General features: G+C 40.4%; 2 protein-coding genes across 3 annotated transcripts; one reads left to right on the top strand and one right to left on the bottom strand.

The window, feature by feature from the left end:
* The first annotated feature begins 1,380 nt into the window (after positions 1–1,380).
* On the top strand, positions 1,381–8,376 carry LOC104966937 (neuroblast differentiation-associated protein AHNAK). Its single transcript, XM_010796287.1, has 5 exons — positions 1,381–1,501; positions 3,290–3,380; positions 3,539–3,656; positions 3,783–3,958; positions 4,256–8,376. The coding sequence occupies exons 2-5, from the start codon at positions 3,375–3,377 to the stop codon at positions 7,832–7,834; spliced, it is 3,879 nt and encodes a 1,292-aa protein (XP_010794589.1). The 5' UTR covers positions 1,381–1,501; positions 3,290–3,374; the 3' UTR covers positions 7,835–8,376.
* A 16-nt stretch (positions 8,377–8,392) lies between these two features.
* Positions 8,393–21,236, bottom strand: edaradd (EDAR-associated death domain). 2 transcript variants are annotated; one of them, XM_010796285.1, is made up of 5 exons: positions 21,123–21,236; positions 20,684–20,726; positions 12,497–12,570; positions 10,621–10,672; positions 8,393–9,839 (listed from the first exon to the last, which is right to left on the bottom strand). In XM_010796285.1, exons 1-5 carry the CDS (start codon positions 21,201–21,203, stop codon positions 9,451–9,453), a joined length of 639 nt encoding a protein of 212 aa, XP_010794587.1. In that variant the 5' UTR covers positions 21,204–21,236; the 3' UTR covers positions 8,393–9,450. The 2 variants fall into 2 exon arrangements, with proteins under 2 accessions (XP_010794587.1, XP_010794588.1); XM_010796286.1 differs by having other exon boundaries at positions 12,497–12,567; positions 21,123–21,225.
* Positions 21,237–24,185: the final 2,949 nt, after the last annotated feature.

Genomic DNA, 24,185 nt, shown 5'->3' with positions numbered 1-24,185 from the left:
TAGTGAATTATTATTATTATTAAGCAGTACTGCCATTATAGGTTTGACGCCGTAACTATGAACCGTCCATCTTTTGGTGGTTCAATCTGTATTTAAAAAACTATCTTACATTTATGTATTTAAAAAGCTTTGTATTATTTTCAGCCACAATAAATAATTTCTGAAGCATTTGATTTAAATTGCTGCTTTTCATGATGAGCTGTGGTGTATTCGATTTTTGTACGTGTTATTGGAGCAGTCCTGTAAGCTGTTGATTCACATTCATGTTACTATGGTATGTAGATCAGGGGGTAGGAATATGAAACATGTCTGCTGTTACTGTTGTTAAAAACTAGTGCAGTAACAAGTGTTGATTGATTTGCAAAGTCTGCACTGCGACAACACGCCCAATAAAAGCAGACATGAATCTCTGCGACTTTACATAATGCACTGAAATGAATCAAAACGCAGTATCGAATCAATAAAAACAAATTGTTTACATTCCCTAAAAATCAAGTGTATAACCGCAAACAATCAATAGCTCTTTGTCATTGGCAAATATCTTAAAAAACACTGCTAAGATCCGTAAAACTACTACAGACCCTTAGAGAGCAAATCATAAATAAATGGAGGCACAATTCAATGGCCTTAAATAAATTAAATATTTCCCATCTTTTGGTTCCTTTGTGTACAGGAGGGCATTATCAGAGCCAGCATCGCTCCAGACACTCTGAATACCTCCACTGGAAACCATCCACCTTTTCACAGCCTCCCAATTTTCTCCTTATTTGCCTTTTATGAACAATAACCCTTGCAAAGCAGAGTTGTCAACATGTCTTGATAACTGCCTTAATCAGGGGCCAATATTATTCCACTATTTAGCTCATTCCAGGAATGAATCAAAATGTGGGGTGGAGTAAGTTAAATTAGGATTTAGAAAAATTATAATCTTTGCTTATGAGATCAAATTGGTGTGCATGAATCATGTCCTCAATATATGTATTTTTCTCTCTATGGACACAAAAGCTTGTCAGCAGAAACGTCACAATAACCTCAAATCCACAAAACGTATACACGCCATTATAACAGCCAAAGTGCCAACAAATGTTATTAATATGTTTTAAACATTAAAGTCAGATGTCAGATGAAGTTTGTGAGTGAAGTTTAAGTGTGTGTGTAAGGGTTGCTATGTGTTTCTCTTAGTAAACCTGGTTAGTCCTGTTAGAAGGAGTGGTGTGTTTCTCTTTGAGCTCTCGTCAAGTTTCGGCTGCCAAAAGGCCTGCGAGACGCTCTCTGTGACATACTTTGAATTTGAGGCGTGTGTGTGTGCGTGTGTGGGAGTGTGTGTGTGTGTGTTGTAAAGGGAAAAGGGGGCACTCACAGAGGCGGTACTGATGCAGCCTAACCTGTTCTGCTGGCTCGCTTAAACTGATGGCATTTAACAGATCCATCCCATCCTGCCTGACAGAGCAGCCGTGACACACGGAGCAGGACACATCGCTTTCTGGGCCAGCAGCACGCGGTGAGTCCATCCAACTCTCTTTTACTTCATGTTATACTAAATTATCCTTTTATCTTGACAACTGATAGACTTAAACCGTAAGTAGTGATTGGCTTTTGTAAATACAGCACAGACAGCTTGTACAGTATGAATATTCATTTCAGTGCATGTGATGCTGATCTAGGGAAAAGAGTTTAGACTTGACTTTATGACTTGAACTGAGGTTTGGAGTGAGGATACATACTGGGTTTAAAAAACACTTTATAAATTGTGATTACATAATGTCTTGTAATCATTTCAACAATTTCCTTTTGAATGTTGTTTGAAAAAAAAGTTGATGTTCGAAAAATTGCCCCAGTTGCACATTCAAGGTCTCTGGAAAAGTGTTGCATTAAGTGAGGATTCAAAACTAAATGCTAAAACTGTAGATTGAGAATAGTCAGAAGAATTAAAAGTCACGAGTGCTGCTGTCAGTGCGACTCACACCCTGCTGTGAGTCAATGTAGTTGGAATTAATGTTAATGTTGACACCCTCTTTTAGTGGATACACCTAGTGACCATACTCTCTGTTCTTTAATTGCATATTTCTGGTTTGGGAAGTCTGCACTGAGCCTAAAGGAACTGAACATTCATGTTGTTAGTCTGTCTTTATTTTTGTTATTTCTCTGAAATCAAGGTGATTCTAAAAAGTGGTTATAAGATAACACTAGTGGCATGATTGTATATCCTTAAAAGATGCATGAGGTGTAGCTGACATCAAGTTGCGGATTCTTTTGAATGTGTTCTCTCATTGCACAAAGCAAGGTTGTTGATGTTTCTAAGTATAAGAACATTGGTAGGGCTGAGTTGCTTGTCCGCTTGGTCTGTACATTAATGTTGCATCGACACTGATCTGTGTAGAAGGTTTACAAGTAATAGTGTTATTGAACGGTTTGGAGTTTAGGATTAGGGTTAGTAATACTGGGTTTCACAATCCAATATTGCAACATTAAATGTAAAACCTAATCCGTCTTAATTTATGCAACTATGCTGCAAGTACATTTCATTTGCATGTGAAGATGTTGGGGTGCGGTTGAAGGGAGGGCTGTGTATTTGAGCTGAGCGATGTGGTGTCATTCCGTATGCATCCAAACCAACTGGTTTAGATGCTTACATTCCCCGAACAAACCGCTTGGGATTCCTGAAGTGTGAGGTGATATGGTGAGGGTGTTGTTGTTTCTGTCACTCAGCTCGAAGATGAAGGAGATGCTAAGACAGGTGAAGAACTCTGAGCATAGGCATAGTGAGAGCTACAGCCAGCTGATGGAACTCTAGTGCTATGTGACTTTCAATGTTACAGGTGTATTGTGGGTAGCATAGAACATGAAAACAATCCATTAATCAAAGCAAACTGAATAGGTAAATTGGTTAAAAACTCAAAATATATGTCTGTTTGAGTTTGAACCTAATCTGCATGTCGACACATTTAAAGTACCGGTTTTTTTAAGAATAAATACTTCAAACCTAAATCAGTTTAAACTGAAAAAACCCCAATACTTTAAACCATCACTTGCAAGCATTCACTAGCATATCCCTTTCCAATTGTTAATGAATTGCATATTAGATAGTTTACATATAGCATGAAAACCATGTACATTTATTTGAAAAAATAAAAGGGGTTTTTGGTTTCGCAGATGGAATGGTTATTTGTTTGAATCCTGCATTTCTTCTCCTTATCTTTCATAAAGTACATAGCAAGGTAACATTACTGAGTGAAGTTATATTAACACCAAATAATACCTACAATTGTGTTTTTTTTCTGTTTTACAGGTAACTTTGGTTGGGTTTGAAGTTTCCATGGCTTCTTGTACTTTGGTATACATTCGATGATATGTGTATAAAATACAACTAAGAAATGATGGTAAGTTTGTCAAATGACAATATAAACCTGCTTAATATTATATGTGATAGCAAATGTCTTTATGACAAAATGACTTTTTTGATGTGCTAAATAGTGCCGATGTGTGAAAATAGTGCAAACCTGTCTCATTTTGTTTACTGTAAACAACTTTTGAACAGAGTGAGGACAGCAAAAGTAGAACATTCTCCGAAAGCCTCGTCCTAGACAACTCTGAGCAAGGAGTTGTCATTACAGGAATCACAGATGACACAGCTGCAAAGAGTGGCCTACGAGCAGGTAAGAGAAAAACAAGTATATCTTCTTACTGCCGTTTTGGAAACTACACCAATATCTGCAAAACAAAAGATTGAAGGAAAATAGTGAAACTTGATGGTATTGATGAGTTGTTTCTACTGGTTCCAGGGGATGAGATAGTAGCAGCCACGATACACCTGGACCACCTCAACAAAGATGAAGTGCTAAGATTCCTGCAGGCCCTGGAGCCATATGATGACAACATGATGGTTCTGACGAAGAAGCAGCTCAGCGCCGGTGCTGGCCTTGGCTCCTTGGGATTAGATCTTGATGACTCTTCAAAGGTACACCTCACAGGGGTTGGTCACACCCTGATGAAAAACAAACACTCTCCTCTAGATGTGACATTGTGTTAGGTCAAAGTCATTCTCCACTGATGAGAGTTATTCACACTGGGAACTACAACCCAAAACAGCTGCTTTAAATGCACATTTTTATATTTCGTAGTAGCAGCAGCTAGCGACAGGGTTTTTCTTTATTAGCCGAGTGTTAATAAAAACAGTATTAGAGCTTAATATAACTGATAACTGACGCATGAGCTGCTTGTCAACCTTGTTTGTTTTTCACTCCATCACCAACAGATGCTAAACCTAAAGGAAGATCGGTCACTGGATGCAGCAGCTTTTTCCGTTAATGACCTGAGGGGAAAGCTAAATGCTTCAAAGGGGTTAGGGGGGGAAATAGGTGGTCCTACTCTCAATGGAGGTCTTCCCAGTTTAGGTCTAAATGAGCCTTCAGCTGATGGTGGTGCCAAGTTCACAATGCCCTCCTTTGGACTCTCTGGACCTGATGTAAATGGAGATCTTGATGGCACCCTCAAAGCACCTGATATCAGTGTCTCAACTCCAAAGCTCAACACCCCCAATGCCTCGCTGGACATTGAGAAACCGGAACTCAAGACAGGCAACCAGAAGTACAAGGCACCAAAATTCATGATGCCACACTTTAATCTGCCTCACCTCAAAACGCCTCAAGCAAAAATGGATGTTTCTGGTGATGTAGATCTCCCTTCTGGAAATGTAGCGACACCAGACCCCAATCTATCAGCCCCAAGATTAGATCTTAATAGTCCAGGTTTGGATCTGAATGGGCCAAAAGTGAATCTCAATGGCCCTGATGTAAACTTAGAAACCCCAAATGCTGATTTTGAGGCACCCTCAGGCAAAATCAAGTGGCCCCATCTTAAATGGAAAGGTCCCAAGGTTAAAGGACCAGATGCTGACTTAAATGCTGACCTGTCTGCACCTGATGTAAGCCTCAACAAGCCAAAGATTGATGCAGATCTAAACATCCCTGCTTTAGATCTTCAAAGCCCAAATCTTGACATTGATGCCCGACCTGTTCAACCCAAGTGGCCACATTTAAAATGGAAGAAACCTAGACTTAATGACCCAAAGACTGATCTGGACTTAGAAGCAAACCTGAACACACCAAATATTGATGCCTCCCTTCCAAAAGTGGAGGGTGGAATAAATGGCCCAGATGTTGACATAAATTTGCCAGAGGCTGACGTTGGAAACCTTGATCTAAATCTGAATTCCAGTAAAGCCCAATGGCCTCACCAGAAATGGAAGCTACCCAAACTCAAAGGACCAAAAGCAGACATTGATGCAGACCTAAACACACCAGAATTGAATGTGTCGACGCCAACGATTGATGGTGACCTTAATGTACCAAATGCTGAGCTGAATCTTCCAGGAGCTGACATTAATGGCCCCAATGTAGATTTTCAGGCCCCCAATCTTGACATGGATGCTAAAGACCATCATATTAAATGGCCTCATTTGAAATGGAAGAAACAAAAACTTAATGGCCCCAAAGCTGATATGGACCTGAATGCAGATCTAAGCACCCCAGATGTTGATCTCTCTGTTCCAAAAATTGATGGGGATATTTCCACACCAGATGTTGATCTGAATTTGCCCAGAGCTGATGTTGATGTTACAGCACCAGGTGCTGACCTTGAGCCCCCTCATGGCAAATTCAAATTTCCAACACTCAAAAAGCCCAAGTTCCTGCTTCATGGGCCAAAGGTGAAAGGCACAGATGTTGATGTTGATGGTAATGTTAAAGCACCTGACCTGAGTCTTTCTCCTCAGGCATCCCTTGATGGGCCTGATGTTGATCTGAATTTACCCAACGCTGGTGTTGATGTTAATGCACCAAATGTAGGCATTCAGGGTCAATCTTGGAAGGGGAAATTTCCTACTCTTAAAAATCCAAAGTGGTCCCTCGCAGGTCCTAAGGTTAATGGTCTAGATGCAGATGCTGATATTTCAGCCCCTGATTTGAATCTCAAGTCTCCAAAATTTGATGGTGAAATAAATGCGCCAGATGTTAATCTAACTTTACCAAATGCTGACCTGGAGGGCCCCAAGTTATACATTGATGGTCCAGATGTTGAAGGTCCTTCTGGAAAAGGGAAATGGTTTAACTTCAAGAAACCCAAAGTGGGCACACTGAATGGTTGGAAGGGTGGAATTGATGCTGATATGAAGGTACCAGACGTTGACCTCCAGACACCTAAGGTGGATTTGATTGCACCAGACTTTTCAACCCCAAAAATGGAGGCTGGGATAGACTCACCAGATTTTGACATTCATTTGCCAAAAACTGATCTGAAAGGTCGTGCTGTAGACCTTCAAGCTTCAGAGCTTGATGCCATAGCTGGAAAAATCAGGTTCCCCAAAATAGATTTACCGAAGTTTGGTTCATCAGGGCTGAGGGTAAAAGAACCTGATCTTAATCTTGATGCCAACGTACCTAACCTGAATTTCTCTGCACCCACTGTCAAAGGAGACCTCAGTACTCCAGATCTAGATGTGGGTTCTTCACTTAAGACAGATATTGACCTTTCAGGCCCACAGACCACCATCAGCGTACCAGACCTTTCTACCCCAGATATTAAAGCTTCCCAGGTGAATCTTAACTTGCCCAAAGCTGATCTAAAGGGACCAAGCATGGATCTACCAAAGGCAGACCTTTATGTACCTGACCTGAACCTGAATGCACCACATATCAGCCTGCCCTCACAAAATATTGATGGAAACCTCTCAGCACCAAACATAGACACAGGATTGCCAAATGTGGACCTCAACCTGCCCAAAGCAGACCTCAAAGTACCTGATGCACAGTTAAAAACACCAGGTATAGGTTTTGATTCCCATGTGGGTGAATTTAATATGCCTCATTATAACTTGCCAAATGTTGGTCTTCCAAGTCCTGAGGTAAGAGTTCCAAGTATTCAACCTTCAGTGGAGGCTGGAATCGAGGCACCAAAAGTCAACATTGACACTCCTGTTGTGGATATCAAAGGACCCGAAGCTCCAAATGTAGATGCCAATCTTGAACAGTCCAAGTTGTCCAAATTGTTCCAGAATTTTAACTTTTCAGGGCCTAAAATAAAAGACCACACCAATGCAGACCTTGACGTCTCACCTGATGTGAAGGTCAAAGCTCCCACTGTAGAAGGAGGCATCAGTTCACCTAATGGAAATGTCTCTGTTCCTGAAGTGAGGTCAGGCTTCAGCACACCTGAACTGGATACCACAGCTGAAGCAGGGGCTGAAGTTAAAGGGTCTCCAAAGAGTAAGCTTAGATGGCCCTTTAAATGGGGATTAAAGTCTGGTTCAAGTACCGATGAAGAGGGAAACGGAACTGACTCTGAGACTGACGTGCCTAATGCAGAGATGGAGATGCCTGTATTCAAAACCCATAGACTGCCCCGGAACAGCATTGATGCTATTGGAGGAATTGGTGATACCTTCAACTTATCAAAACTAGATAGTGAGGCAAAGGATTATGTAGTCAGCAAAGGGATTCGCTTGCCAATAGTAAATGCAACATCAAAAGCAGGAGAAAAGGTTGACATCATGGAGAGACTAAAAATGGCAAAAAATAAAACACCATCAGCTAGCATCTCACCGAGCGAAGGGAAGGCTGATATTGATCTGAATCTAGCTGCCCCAAGTCTGGATGTCAGTGCCTCAACAGAAGCAGATTCCTCTTTGATGAGAGGAGGTACCTTCAAAGTAGAAAAGCCAGAGTCTGCACTGGGCCTAGTGGCCCCTGAAATTTCCACATCCGATGAAAATGACAAATTGTCATTGAGCCTCTCCAACATGCTTGGCCTTAATATCAAGCATTCAGAGGCTGAATGATTCCTGCCAGGCTATAAGAAAAGCTACAGTCCAGAAACTTTGTAAACATATCCAACTTAACCAAATATTTGCCTATAATTGACCACAGATAATGCAAGCTACATTATCCTTCTTATGGCATAACTTTATGTAGCCTATTCAAGAAACGTGTGTTTATTAACTATGTGTATATTCCTGTTATTTATATAAGCGTTTTTTTTTTCTAAAGATTGTTGATGTTGAAGTATGTTACTTATGTGATCACATTGAGCTGTTTCTGAGAAGTGCATTCATCTTTAGATGATAATAGAATTGTGAGTGAATGTATTTGTTCTTTGTTTGTTGAATAAAAAAACTCAATATAATAAATAAGAACACTGTTCCCATTTTCACTATAGTGAATACCTCACTGCATAGTTCTTTCCAGGAAGCTTTCTGCTTTCTATTATTTGGAAACTAAGATGTTGTCATAACATCAACTTTTTGAATAAGACAAAACATATTATTCCTAGTTAAAACCCAAAAGGTTGGTGTAACTTTATGTATTTACATAATATTTACTTTAATAATGAATAAAGCTTTTAAAGAGTTTGATATGTGTTTATTTCATACTGAAAAAAAAGTACAATAAGAAATCAGTTGTTTCTTAAAAAAGAACAAACTAAATGCCAAAGGCCGTTGATGTTAGCATGAACACTTTCAACTGTTGTTTTAGTTCACACTTTTTACAATTAAAAGGTTTGAGAACATTGTTTGGATTAGACCAAAAATAGGATGACATTTATGAAATAATAATTATTGATGCGAGTGATACAACTTTTCAATCGTAGAGAAATCGTTCACATAGCTCCATTCCACCAATGGAATAACGGTAAACGAGACAGAGCCCATACGATTATTTCTCAAAGGTTGTGACATAGATCCTGTTAAAATGGAGTGTTATTTCCAAAGAACAACATATATTAAACAAAATAAATACTCTGCCATTCCTTCTGAGTTTATGTAGACACATAAAGTCAGACACACATCAGAGTGCTCAGCCGGGCCAGCTTCTCTTTGAGGCTGAACTTAGGCACAACAGGCTTTGAGCTCAATGCTAACTTCAGCATGCTAACATTCATGTGATGACCTTGCTAACATGCTATCTGTTTAGCAGGATAATATTTACTTTGATTTATTTATTTGTGTTCATCATCTGAAATGGGTTTGTTAGCGTGCTAACCTTTGCTTATAAGCACACAAGCATAATAACTGTGATAATGTAGGGAATGTAAGTTGCATAGGAATTTTAACTTAAAGCAAAGTATGAACACATTTGATATGATGATATCGCTAAAGAAAGAAATTGGGGATCACCAAGTTTGACCAAATGTGTGGTGCACCCTACAGAGCAACAGACTGATTGGCCATGTTGCTGACACAGCAACACATGTTTCAAAAGCCAAACTGGTCATCAGTAGTCAGTCTTTGAAGTGCTTTACTGTCGGTAAGATCCAGAGATTTCTCATCGCAGCTGACATTCTCCACAGGTAGTTGACAGTGTTGGTCACTTTTTTAATCATTCTCAAGATTCTTAAGATCACTTGCTAAAGTTACTAATGATAACAAATATGATAAAGAAGAGGAAATCCCACTGGCTAATGAGCCTGTTGCCAGCGTGAGGGCCAGTCCTTCTCCATCCAGCGCTGCAGCAGCCGCAGCACGTCGATGCGCTGGTACAGGCGGCAGAGCTCCGAGAGCTCCGTGACAGTCTTCTGGTTGTAGCGCAGCAGGAACTCCTGGGTGGGGCTGTGGGACAGGGAGCCCTGGGTCCGGTGCTCCAGCAGGGTCAGTTCATCGTAGCTCATCCCCCAGCGACTAGCAAAGTTCTTCCAGTTTTTGATGGTGCAGTGGTTTGGATCCAGCTTGAGCCGCAGTAGATCCAGGAGGTCTTTGTCGTTCATGAGGTCACTTATCTTGGGAGGGGGGGCTGGGCAGCAGCACTTTTCACAAGGGCTGTGCAGTAACTGCAGCTCTTTGGGGAAGTCTACGCTCAGAGATAGACAAGGAAAATTGAGTTAGAGAAAGTCTTCATTGCAAATGACAAGATTCCAAGGGGCATACTCTGACCCTTCTCCATATCCCCCATGTGTCAATATTGTCAACTTTCACAATAAATATTTATAATGTTAACATTTGTCAGGTGCAGCCATATAAACACCTTCCTATTCAGAGGCAATGTTTCAAATTGGGCAAGTGGCAGATGCACAAGGTGGGTTATAGTTGTGCTGATTGACTTATTAAGTTCATATCATTCTGAATTATGTATGATGATTTGGTTGATGTTGTTATTATATATCAATATCCTACAATTGAATGCCCAAAGGTGTCAGCAATAAATTATCTGTTGCCCCACTGCAATTTGATTGGCTAATTCCTGAGTAATGATGTCATTATTTGGCAGTGGTGTAAAGTAACTAAGTACATTTACTCAAGTACTTGAGTAAACTTTAAATGTTGAGAGACTTGTACTTTCCTGGAGTATTTCAATGTTTTGCTACTTTGTACTTCTACTCCACTACAGTTCAGAGGTAAATGGTGTACTTTTACTTGTAACAGAGTATTCCTACACTCTGGTACTTCTACTTTTACTCAAGTACAAGATGCGAGTACTTTTCCCACCTCTGTCATAGCAGGCATAAGTATTCTCTCAAGCAGTTAACAACTGTGGAATTGCAAAGTCTTTCTTTAGGAGAAAAAGCGTTATGGATCTCCCAGAAATGAGTGACTTTAGTCATGATGTTCCTATTTAATATGAATGTGTGTACCTGGTGAAGTAGATGTTGGGCAGTTGCATTCTTCGACTCCATCTTGAACTGGCTACAACACAAAGAAAGACAAATAATGACTTTGAATTACATCACATCCAATGTAAAGACAGCTGCACAAAGTCAAACATGGCAACAAAATGAACACAATGAAAACCTTGTACTGTGTGACTGATCATTTATTGGATAGTTTGATAATGCCTAAGTCACATTGGTTATGTTTTCAAATATACGGAAACAGGAGGAAAATCACAGTATTTAACACTTTGTTGGATATGAACTTCTGCCACAGCTACTACTTAAAAATGCATAGTTCCTGGTTGTCATAGAAACACAACACGCTTTCCAGCTCGAGTTGTTCAGGATCTAGGCAGACAAACAAAAAGTGATTGTCAAAGAAAGCGATGGAACTGAACTGTATTATTACAAATGATTGAACTCCAACATGTTCCAATGTTTTGACTGTTTCTTACTATTGTTTCACGTTTTCATAACAAATGAGGTGAAGCCAAAGACCATGTTCCACATTAGGGACGATTATGTTTCTAAAGCTCTAAGATCTTACACGGAACACGGAGCTTGCTGTAACAGTGACACATTTATCCCCCAACACAGTCTGACAGGATGAATCTGAGGTCGTAACCCTGCTCTATTGCTCAGTATTCTCATGACATACTGTATGGGTTTATATGAAACAAGACAAAAATTGAATATTTATCAGTAAATACGCCCACCATTTGTCTGTTAATCTGAAAGATGGAGAGTGATTATAAAATTCAGTATGAAATGAAACGGATAATACATAATTGCATGTTGTATTGAGAGTGACAGGTTTAGACCAAGATCATAGGATTGTGTGGGTTTACTGAACAACTCATGATAGTTCTCTTTGGCTTTCATTCCATTCACCATCTACTCTGGTACTACTCTAACTGTTTAGTACTCAGGTTTAATGGAACAGTTTGTGTGCCACAGCCGAGCCAATGGGGGAGAACCTGTCGAGCCAAATGCTGTGCAGTACAAAGCTCTAAAGTACACTATAGTGAAGTTAAACACACACAGTACTTCTACCTGTAATATATTGATCTTTATTTCAAAATGTTTTGTAACACCGTCATCCTGCTATTCATCTCTATTTAAAAAAAGTGTAAGCGTAATCTGACTACTTATTTACTATTGTAATTTTAATTGAATGCAGTTACCTTTTGCTGATTTGCTGATTACGTAATCTGGTTAATGATTACGTAATCTGGTTAATGGTAATCCGTCACTCCCCAACACGTCACTCTACATCGGGTCTGTTCTGTGTTTCAGAGTTTGCTTGCTGCAGGTTTGTGTTTTGAGCCTCACACTGTGGAGCTGATGTGTTTTCATTGACTTCTGCCAGTTAAACATGTCTCAACAGAACACATATTGCACACTGACGAACATCAAGGCTCCACACACAGAATCAGGATACTCGCCTGGAGGGATGCATTCATTTCTCTCCTGAGGATTGGACGGACTGGAATTATCTAATTATCTTCTCTGTTCCCACTGCTAACCTTGTAGTCCAGTTGCCGGGATAGTGAACCTGGGAAGTACCCTCACGTTTAGGGATAGAAATGTATAGTACCGGTCCCCCGCACATAGAAACTGCCGGATGTTAGCACAAGTTGTTATGCTAACATATTATGCTAATTATGTCCGCATAAATGTGGACAATAGTTTAAAATGTGGGTGAATTCAAAAACTGAAACTAAGCTTTATTTGATACTCATGTAACATTATTCTGACTTCTGTTACTTTTCTTTTTTAAAGGAAGTTTCTGTGAAAGATGACGATCAAGTATACATGGTACCCTGACAGGTTGTGCATTAAAGGTATCCATACTAACCTGTCGTATTCTGTCTGAGGAGGGGCTCAGGTATCCAGAGGTCATGGAGGTCAGGTGGAGGGTCACAGCATCTGCTGGAGGCACATCACTGACATCAGTTTATTCCCATAAAGTACAACTACCGCCGTATCCCCCCACAAAGCAGTCAAGTTGCTTTGCATCCATGTCTGTCTAAAATGTCTTTGCTTCATCCTCTTATCCTGTTACATTTGAATGACATTGTCATATTAAACCTTATAGAAATGTGACTTTAACCTTTGACCACCAATAGCTAATCAATTCATTCTTCCTGTGGTTCATGTGGACATTTGAGCCAAATGTAAAGAGATTCCCTCAAAGGCTTCCCCGAGATTTGGTGTTAAAGAGAATAGGCTGACAGACAGAAGACTTGTCATAATGACGCCGGCTTAACAACACATTCATCACTGGCAAATATACTTGAACAGTATTTCACATACACATACGTATTTCCCCAGTCAAAAGCTTTGACACACCTTTTCAACGGTTTTTGTTTATTTGAATTTGTTTCTACTTTGTAGATTAATACTGAAGACATCAAAACTATGAAAGAACACATTATGGATTTATCTAGTTAACAAAATAGTGTTAAAANTGTTTATTTGAATTTGTTTCTACTTTGTAGATTAATACTGAAGACATCAAAACTATGAAAGAACACATTATGGATTTATCTAGTTAAAAAAAAAATCTTCAGAGTAGCCCCGTTTTTCCTTGATGACAGCTTTGCACACTCTTGGCTTCTCTCAGTCAGCTTCATGAGGTCATCACCTGGAATGGTTTTCAATGAACATGTGTGCCTTGTCAAGAGTCCATTTGTGGAATGACTTGCCTTCTGAATGTGTCTGAGAGCATCAGTTGTGTTGTGCAGAGGTACGGTTAGTGAACAGTGGAAAGCCCTGACAACTGTTGTAATCCATATTATGGCAAGAACCAGTCATCTCAGTAAAGAGAAGCGACCGTCCATCATCACTTTAAGAAAGGAAGGCCAGTTGATCCGGAAAATGTCAAGAACTTTGAATGTATCCTCAACTGCAGTCGCAATAACCATCGAACGCTATGATGAAACTGGCTCTCATGAGGACCCCCCCCACCCCCCCGGGAAAAAGGAAGAGCAAGAGTTACCTCTGCTGCAGAGGATAAATACATCAGAGTTACCAGCCTCAGAAAGCACAAATTAAAGCACCTCAGCCTAGAGCCCACATCAATGATCACAGAGCTCAAGTAGCAGACAAATCTCAACATCCACTGTTCAGAGGAGACTGCGTGAATCAGGCCTTAATGGTCCAATCGCTGCAAAGGTCCACTACTGAGGATGGACAACAAGAAGAAGAGAATTGTTTGGGCCAAGAAACAAAAGGAATGGACATTAGATCAGTGGAAATCTGTACTTTGCTCTGATGAGTCCAAATTTGAGATTTGTGGTTCCAACCGCCGTGTCTTTGTGAGACGCAGAGAAGGTGAGCGGATGGTTTCTGCATGAGTGGTTCCCCCCGTGAAGCATGGAGGAGGAAGTGTGATGGTGGGGNAGCCTTACCTCAAAGACCGACACTAACAAGTCTTTGTAACAGTAAGGCATGATCCACTGTGTCCAAAGCCTTTGAAGTCAATAAAAAGGGCTGCGCAATGCTCTGCTCTTTTTATTGACTTGTCAAAGGCTTTTGTTGCTTTGCTTTGCTCGCTTCAAAAGTTGAGCAATGTTCAACTTTTGAAGCTTCGGCGGAAGCGTCAGCCAATCAAATCAAATGCCAGTACAAGCTCTAGCCAATCAAACCGCGTGCTTGTGTGTCCGGGGCGGGAGATTCATGTGATTGGTTGTTGGTCGAGTTTCAGACAAGCTCACTGGCAAGCTTCAACGCACGCCGCCGTGTGGACGCTGCGTGAGGGTTGACGCCAACTTTACACTGCCGTCAATAGAAATTAATAGGGGGAAAGACGTAGTATGTACTGTTCTCCTGGCGAGACCTCAAATCATCTTCGTAATATCTATCAAACTATAGATCCTACACATCCACTGGACGTGGATTCTAAAAGTACAATATACACTTCTCGCTAGAAATCAAATCAAAAAGCATTTTAATGGCCAAACTATTCTCCAATATAGGATTTTCCGGAGAGAGTTATTTGTGAATATACGACCCTCCGGAGCGTTTGCAATCAACGGGAGCATCAGCCCATTTGCTGCAAATTGTTTTTTCTTACACGACCATTAGAGGTGCTAAACTTTAAAACGTGACTATAGATCGTAATAAGCTGCTGAACAATCGATTTATTTAATAATATTAACAATAGCTGTGCTCCATTAAAATGCTTTAGTGAACCATGCCAAATAGCAATCATGCACAATATATATGAGAACAACCTGGCACTATCACATCTCTGTGCAATAAGGTCATAATTGGTGTTAATGACTACTGTGTGATGAGAAATGCACAGTGCTGATGGTGTAAACTGATTATCAAAGGATAGATGTTTATTTAATTACGCCTTTTGGAATGCAATTATTTACTTAGAAATACTTATTGAACACATTATCTTGAATGTGATTTCCACCCCTTACACTATACTTTCCATTTTTTTATATTTACTGTATGAAAAAGTCCCCATACATGTACTTCTCACAATGAACCGCCCTTTGATTTGAGATTCTTTATTTTTAGGCAAAAGATGAAGTCAGCTTTTAAAGATGGATTATGATTTTAACCTCTGTACTATTAATGTAATAAATAAAATGGCATGACGTATAATTACAGTGATTACGGTATGACGAAACGCAGATTGAACCAAATGAAAGGTTGCATTTAAAGAACTTGACTTGCCCAGTTTTTTTCCAGCATAGGCCAAATTGAGATTAAACGGCAGCTTTTTTTATTTTTAGTTCTAGAATAATTCATCCTTGAAACCATTGGTGTTTCCAACATGAAGCAGTACATGTTGTATTTATTTGTTTTGAAAGTAATTTAAATTCTAATGATGATTATTTCATTTTAATTCCTATCTATGATTATCAGACGATAGTACTTGGTTGAAATCGCCAAAAGGGTCTGAGTTGTGATTGGTCGCAGCAAGGCCTATGTGTGGTTGGCTCGCAGCCAGAGTGATTGACAGCTCTACCTGGGTGGTAGGAGGCAGTGACAGCTCTGTCGCTGTGGAAACAAACAAAGCAAGACGGCCAGCCAATCAGAGTTGAGTTAGAGCCCCGGGGATTCATCTAACACATGCTGAAGATTTCCTCAAGGCCAAAACACACATAAACACACACACATACACACACATATATTCTCCTATGTGCTATACTTTTCTGTGAGATATATGTGTGTATATGTGTTAGAGTGTATTTGTGTGTATGTGTCATGGTTAATGTGTGTGATCACCCCGTGTGGTGTGGTCCTCTGTCGACACCGTCTCTGGGTCGTTGGCGTAGTTTTCATGGGAGAGTGCTCTCTGGACCCATACACACACACACACACACACACACACACACACACACACACACACACACACACACACACACACACACACACACACACACACACACACACACACACACACACACACACCAGGGGACAGGGGTCAGCTTGTATTAAAAGTCCAAATAAACTAAGCTTTCCACACCACCAACCCACCGCAGTCAAGACAAGCAGACAGAAATCGAGAACAAGACAGCAGGAAGTGTGTATGTGCGGAGGTGTAGAAGGAAATATCTTTAATTTGTTGGAGCAGCAGGTTGGATCAGTGTGTAGGGAGTCTGTTCCTCACCTGGAGGACACAGGGTCAACCACACCTGCAAGGGTGAAGGCTTGGAGCATCATTCAGTATTTTTCGAAAAACTGCATTCACATGATACAGAATTATCCCTTTGCTTACTGCGAGGTTAGACGCAGAGCCTTGTTGTGAAAAAAGTCAGTTGAGTTCCTTTTCTATGGTTACCTGCCCTGCTAGCTTGCAGCGCTACATACTGTGTAGCTGTCATCTGATTGGTTTTGCATCGAAAGGTCAGCGGTAGGTCAAAGTTGATGCAATTTAAACTTTGAGCGTAGTGCTCTGCAACAATTCAGAGCGATAAACGGCGACACCGCTCTCTCCATTGGAACGCAATGAAAAAGTCAGCACAGAGCCGTTTTACCGCTTGTCATATGAAGGCAGCTTAACGTCTCTAAAAAAAGGCAGATGCTAAAAACTGGCTAAATGAGACTAGATATGGTGGAAGTGGACATTAATTGTCATTCCGGTAAACAGGTAACCCCTTCTACTCAGTTTTGGTGACGTTGATATCTTGCAACCATGGCGTAGTTTGTTTTAAGCGTTTATACCATTATCTTTTTACTTTAATTTACGGGATTGACTACAAAAGTACGTAAGGGCAGTAGTTTGCCACAGTGATATCTTAAGACAAAGCACGTGGAAGTATTATCTTATATCATAATATTTCATTAGGCTACCTGGCCCTCGTTTTGGACCCGCACTTCTCTCAGCTGTTCCTGTTCAATGACCTCACAGCTGATGTGTGTTTCAGAGTCTTGAGTTTTTGTGTCTCTCAATGAATGCCGCAGTGTTGATCAAGCAGTCTATCCCTTTGTGTGTTTTGTGGAAAATTAGAAAACCGAGTCATACACATGCATCTTAAGCACTTTACATATTTAAATGATAGGGTATGTCATCTTGCTCTCTATCTCCAAACATCACCACCTCTCACTATTACTCTATCCCAGTCAGCCATCTTGTTCTCTCTTGTGTCTCCTGTCTGTCCAACTCTTTCTCCCTTTTCTCTGTTTATTTATCTTTTTTCTCTCTTTCATTTAGCTTGCTTTATCACATCTCCTTTCAGCTCCTCTGTCTTTACTCCTCTCTCTGTTTATTTCATTCTTTCTCTCTGTTTATGTCTCCTTCTCACCCTGTTCGTCCATTTCCCCCGTCCTTCTTTCCCTCCGTCTCGTTCTCTCCCTCTTCGGCCGTCATAAATCGCTTTCTTGTTGGCTGTTGAAGTGTGAGGAATGGCAGATCTGATGGTTTCTCACAGCTGTTGCAGGCTTTCCCAGGTTCACCTCACCGCACTGCCCTCTGTGGTCCTGGCTCCCACACCAGCAGGCAAAATATACAGAACATGAATAGGGTTTTAAATATTTGAACTGCTTTGATGTGTGCTTGATTTATCTATCTGAATAGTGGACACATCTCATGCAATAATAAGATATATCAGATCCTCTTTTTGTTACTTTTATAACACATATAAGACATTTTATAATACTAAATAAAAGGTGAAATAATGAAATTGATTTGTCAGTTTGAACGGACAAATAAACAAAGTTGGTGAAAAGAGAAATATGTACTGAAGACTGTAGTTTTGTAAGATAAACTATTTTTCAAAGTAGGACTTCTGTAACCTCATTAGCTTTGGTTGAGGTTAGAACACATTATTCTTAGAGCTTTGGTTCAAAGGGATCTTTGCACAGTCATCATTGCTTCTGCAAAAGATACATTAATTTATTTATTTTAAACCCCCTGGAGATTTTGAGCCAAAGTTTTAGAAGAATTTCCTCTGATCGTCCCCCTTTTATTAATAATACAAATCAAATCCAACTGCAGAACACAAATCCAAAACAATAATTGACTGCATTTACAAAATCAACAACAACAGAATATGAATGAAATGAAACACGATGGGTCCTATATAAATTATCCATAGATCATTGTCTAAAATGCAAGGATCAATCGCACTCGACTTTTGCTAGTTAAACGCCGCATAATCTGGTTACTGGGGAAATTGCTAGTAAGGTTACCAACATCGGATTTAATTTTGATAGTAAAAACAGGAAAAGTAGAGAGATGTCATGCGTATGATCAATATGGGCGAGAATGCCACAAACCACTGCTGTCAAAAAAAGGTGTTCTTTATTTTGACCTGGATGTATATTTAATATGATCCGCCTTACTTGTATTTTTCACCTAATCACATTATGATGTTGATGGGTAAACATGGCCGGTGTCACCCTGTAAATATTGGCTCCCAGAATCCCTCTTGCACCTCGAGTTGCATGAAGACGCAGTGTCTTGTGTCAGCACTGTATCGCAGCACGCTGCCAAATATCCCCTCGCCATTCCCCACCTCTCAGCAGACCTTCTAACCCCACTGACACACACACACACACACACACACACACACACACACACACACACACACACACACACACACACACACACACACACACACACACACACACACACACACACACACACACCAGGCCACATCTCAGTATGGCCACATCGCACTTACAGAGCAGCATGTGACCAACACCATCGGTTATACAGTATGTGCTTATCAAACACAAATTGTTCCAAACTTCTAGGACATTTATTATGAGAAAACATTCAAAATAAGAAGCCAAAGTATCAGAGAACGTGTGTGTGAGACCTAAATACACACCACGTTGTCCTGTGGCTCTCACCTCGGACTTCTCAGCAGTTTTCATGTGCTTAAGACCAGAGCCGGCCCGACCCATTAAGCGACATAAGCGGCCGCTTAGGGCCCTGCAGCCACTAGGGGCCCCCTAGCAACAAAAAAAGATAATGAAAAAAATAAAATAATGAAAAAATAATAATAATAATCTCAGTACACCGTCGCCGTGATAAGTATGTTTAATTAATTTAGTTAATATGCCTAGATTGCCTACTCTCAAAGTCATGTATCATATTATTGAGTCAATCATAATACATTCACCGTGCTTTACCTGAACCTCATCATGACACTAGAGAGGACGGCAGGATTGTAATTTCCCGTGTTCAGTGAATGCAATAGAGGCAAGACACCAGATCAACAAGAGAGTTGAATGGAAATAAACATCTGTCTTATTGGCTGACAGGTAAACAAGGTATGTAAATGTCAGTAAACTTCCAAGATATGCGAACATGTAAGCAAAGCATAAAATACAGCTACGTTGACGTTACTTTGAANTGATGGTGGGGGGGGGGGGCTTTGCTGGTGAATCTGTGCATGGCTACCACAGCATTCTGCAGTAGGGGCTACTTTGAAGAATCTAAATTATAAATCATATTCTGGATTTTTTTTAACACTTTTTTGTTAACTAGATCATTCCATATGTGTTCTTTTATAGTTTTGATGTCTTCAGTATAAATCTACAATGTAGAACAAATGATAAACAAATAAAAAACTTCGAATGAGAAGGTGTGTCCAAACTTTTGAATTTGAATGGTAGTGTATAACAGAAGACAGTTAAATATGTATTGTAAATTCTCATGGTTTAACAGGTTTTTTTTCCCTATTTCAGTTAGTATCGGATGCAAATTAAACACTGCCTCCATGTCAAGTATAGTGTCACATTTTCTATTTCAATTGTAATTACCTAATTAAAATAGTTTGTTTGGGCCATGCAGGTGACCTGGCTGCCGAAGCACTAGGATCAGCTCTCATTAACGAAGCGTAACATGTTTCACATCAGAAGCCATCAAATGTGTGGCTCAATGGGCTACATGTCCACTGTTCTTGATGGGCTTTACAGTAACATCTGTTTCATCGACAGCAACTTCACAATGACTGCCAAAACGAAGCTGAAACTAATAGACAGACGGATGTCCTGATGGAGTAAGTGCTGTGGAAATACATTATTCAAGATGTATCCTGAGCTACTTAAAGGTGGGGTAGGTAATTTTGGAGAAAGCAGATCGAGTGCGCTAGAATTTGAAAATACACAGCCGGAAAAAATCTGCCACTTCCTTACAGAGCCCCTTCTCCAACACACACGAACGCGCACATAACCAATGAGGGCACGAGATAAGTTTGTGCACAGATGGAAGGCTGACAGGCAGGTAGGCCATCCAGTTACTTTAGCCGGGCCGGCTAAAATGATTGGTCGTGCTTTTTACAGTATTACGGCTTCCACAGATGACTTTTTTTTATGTATTTATACTCAAAGCACTTAAGATATTCATTGCTATCGGGATGTTAAGAGCATTCCATGGAATATAACAAAAAGTGTTTCTGAAATAAATTACATATCCCACCTTCAGTTCAGGTCCCTCCATCCTATCTTTTTTACCATGCCTTTATTTGTTTGTGCTGGTGAATCTGCCTTTTATTTCAGAAGTTACAGTATATACATATAAATACTATGACCATAATTTAACTGGACCATTGTGGTTTGACTTATTTACCATTAGGATCGGTCACCTGCACTGGATAATTGGCCTCCAGGGACTGTGGGAGAGACAAGAGCAGACAACATCATATTAGAAGTGAACAGAGTTAAACCTCAACAAACTAAACCGTGGTCTTCTCTGTTAAGCTTTTTCTGGGGAGCTTTACTTTCAGTGTGTTAAGACTGAGGCAACATTCAAGATGTGCTGTGGGAGAAAAGGACTGTGTGCAAAGAGAGGAAACAGCCTGCTGAAACCTGTTCTGCAGTCAGCCTTGGGCGCCAGCAATCACAGCAGTGTGTTCTGTTATGGTACATTTGTAAGCAGATTACTGTTAGACTCTGCTTTCTGAGGTAAAACAATGAGAAATGAGCGCAAAGCAAACTGAATGGAAGACAAGTCAAGACAATGAGCCAGTTAAACAAACACGAGTGGAGGAAGAAATAAAGAAACTTACAAACTCTGCCACGAAGCTGGTGGTGTCTATGTCCTCCACAGGTTCAGAGCTGATGATGTCTGTCACAGAAAGGAGAAACATGCTTCAATATATGATATCACCTCATTCTATCCACTTCCTACATATCACCAAATCACCCTCTGCAGAGACGCCCAGAAAGCCACATCCTCCAGCCAACGAGTGTGTTCTGGTGTGTGAGTATGACCAAGATTGGACATGTTAATGAAGGAAGTCAAAATAGGTGATATTGACATCATTATCATTTAAAGGAGGTAAACGGTCATTCGGAAGATTCTTTATATATTTTCATCCAGCCGAGCCATACCAAATAAAAAGTGACTTTTGGTGTGTTTACCCTCCACTTCATCCCCGATAAAAGCAAAACAGCTTTTAGTGAAAGCTTCTCAAAAACAATGAAAATGCTGTTCAGAACCAACATGGAAAATTCTTTAATCAAATCCTCTCAGCAGGGAAAAGGAATATTTCTAACAAGCACGTTCACGGATGAGTTGGGAGGGCAGCACAAAGGCAGCTTTTCAGCTCCACAAATACCTGGACAGGGCAATGTGGGCCTTCATCAGTCTACGTCACTGTGAAGCCTTTGTATCCAAAGGCCTACAAATAAAGAAGTCTTCTGGCCTTTCTTGGGTTACCCTCTATGACGAGGAAAGTGTATTTCACATGGGAAGCTAGAATAAGGATTAAGTGATCAGGTGTAAGAAGGATGTTTCCTCCACACAGCTTCCAGAGAGCTGTTCCCTCAGAGCGCACGCACGCACGCACGCACGCACACACACACACACACACACACACACACACACACACACACACACACACACACACACACACACACACACACACACACACAGAGCGCCACTTCCTGTCAGTACGACATTTCTACGTGACGGTGACTTTCTCTTGACGGAATGAAAGGTTTTCACAGCAGGAACAGGAGGTGTCAGTCTGTGTGCTTTTTTAGAGGAAGGTGAATCCCCGTCACCACACTCCTGCAGAACAGCCCACACAGGGAAATTATGTCACTTTGCTCCAATGTTGCTTTTAGCTGCTCTATTTCTATGGTCAATATTAGACTCTAGTTAATAATTCATAGCTGACTGCAGAACTCTACACACTCCATTTTAGTTTCATCCTGCTTCAGCTTCCATTAAAACCACCCTCTTATATTTGTCCTGCACAATAATGGAAATATCTCGCTGTAGGGGTTAGTGGCAAAGATATTTGAGGAACTAAGATTTCCATTTCAGACAAATGAACTACAAATAGATTTGAATATTTGAATATTATTGCTCACCACTTTCCGAAGAACTTCAGTCAGGCGTGGAGCTCACACGGCTCTGGTCAACTTAGAACTAGCTGAACTATGAATAATGATCTCTTCATGTACGTCAGCAGGTGTTTCATCCATCCTATGGGGCAACAGCTGTTGTGTCTCTCACTTGAAAGCTTCTCAAAATAAAAACTCCATGAAGAAAATGAAATCTTTGAAATTAGTTACCTAGATTTTTCAAAGTGAATCAGTACAGAACACTGATTTGAGTTATCGGTACATATACTGTAGAAGCAAACACTTTAGGGCTGCTACTAACCAATACATTTCATTATTGATTACTTGCTAATCATTTATATTCACTGTAAGTCAATAAACTGTTTGATTTGTTATATACAATTGAGTATTGTGTGATGTCTTCAGTGTCTTTTTTAACAACAGCAAACAAATACCCAAAGATGTTCAGTTGACTACATGTTAAACACATTTAGCAGCAGCTATTTCAAAGGCACCAACAACGTTTGGCATTTTGGATTATCAAATGATAAACAATAGTTGCCTTTGCATTTTTTGAATTGACTCAAAGGTTTATTCCGTTGTATTGCATACAGTGTAAGCTTCTTCTCAGCACACTACACCTCAGGCTAGAAATGTGACTTTGTGAACTATTTATATTATAAAGCCGCAGACTAATCTAAAAAAGTCCTTATATTCACTTAAAAAAGTGTTCAACAATGTTTCAAGCTTGAAATGGCATTGCTCAGAACTGCAAGCCTTCCAGTAGATAAGTGAACATTGCACCCACGGGTGGTATCCCCTTAAAGTTGAGTATATTAAGCATTAGGACTCAATTACAATTATAAGGTGTTAGTGGAGCCCGGATCAGCATTGTTTCTCTCTCTGGGAATGCAGCGGCATGTAGCTGCACGCTCTGGATAAAATTCAAGAGATGAAATACAAACCACATCATAATACATTGCTATGGGCCATAATTCCACACAGGTGAACACAGCTTTGCTCAGTTTTGACCACCCATGTTTCCTCTGAAGTGCAGCACAGTGTCTAAGCAGCCTATAGTGGGCTGTTGGCTGAATGGCATGCCAATAACTGAGCCAAGTCTAGACTGAGAACACACACACACACACACACACACACACACACACACACACACACACACACACACACACACACACACACACACACACACACACACACACACACACACACTTCAAACATCCTTACGACCACGCGTCAGTCTACGTACGGTCTTAATAAACAGTTCCTTGACTTAAAAATCGCACCATCAAGGGGGTTTGCACACGACAAATGATAAAGAGACTCAACAAAGGCACAGAGAACGCATCGATTTGGTCGCCGTCCGGAGACATTACTTGGTGCGTCTATTGCTAACCTGATAGTCGACAGAGGTACATCAAACGTCATTACTTTCACTCATGCGCACTAAAGGGGTTTGCCCGTCTCAATGGGTGACGAAAAAATAAGAGCATAGACAAGTAATCGAAACGTCATTAATAAAGTCTGTATAAAGAACACAGTGAGGCTAGGTCATTGCCTTTGTAGTTCAAATTAACATCCCTCTACATAATAATTTGTCGATTTTTCTTTGTACATAACTATGGTCGATTAGAATCGTCCAGCCCTTTTGTTGTACACTCCTCCTGTGTGAATCGTGGGAAACAACGGTGTGTACGGTCGTTTGAATCAAACTTTCAACACACACACACACACACACACACACACACACACAGAGCGCC

This window comes from Notothenia coriiceps, unplaced genomic scaffold (genome assembly GCF_000735185.1).
Source record: "Notothenia coriiceps isolate Sejong01 unplaced genomic scaffold, NC01 NC01_scaffold00037250, whole genome shotgun sequence".
NCBI lineage: Eukaryota > Metazoa > Chordata > Actinopteri > Perciformes > Nototheniidae > Notothenia > Notothenia coriiceps.
This window is presented reverse-complemented; position numbering and strand designations above follow the sequence as displayed.

Excerpts from the sequence above, each read along its gene's own strand:
- edaradd (XM_010796285.1), bottom strand. The coding sequence starts at position 21,203 with ATGTTTCTCCTTTCTGTGACAGACATCATCAGCTCTGAACCTGTGGAG. Across the intron at positions 20,727-21,122 it reads CCAGCTTCGTGGCAGAGTTT|TCCCTGGAGGCCAATTATCC; the intron begins GTAAGTTTCTTT and ends TCTCTCCCACAG. Across the intron at positions 10,673-12,496 it reads CCTCAGACAGAATACGACAG|CCAGTTCAAGATGGAGTCGA; the intron begins GTTAGTATGGAT and ends TTTGTGTTGTAG.
- LOC104966937 (XM_010796287.1), top strand. Across the intron at positions 3,657-3,782 it reads AAAGAGTGGCCTACGAGCAG|GGGATGAGATAGTAGCAGCC; the intron begins GTAAGAGAAAAA and ends TACTGGTTCCAG. Across the intron at positions 3,959-4,255 it reads ATCTTGATGACTCTTCAAAG|ATGCTAAACCTAAAGGAAGA; the intron begins GTACACCTCACA and ends CATCACCAACAG.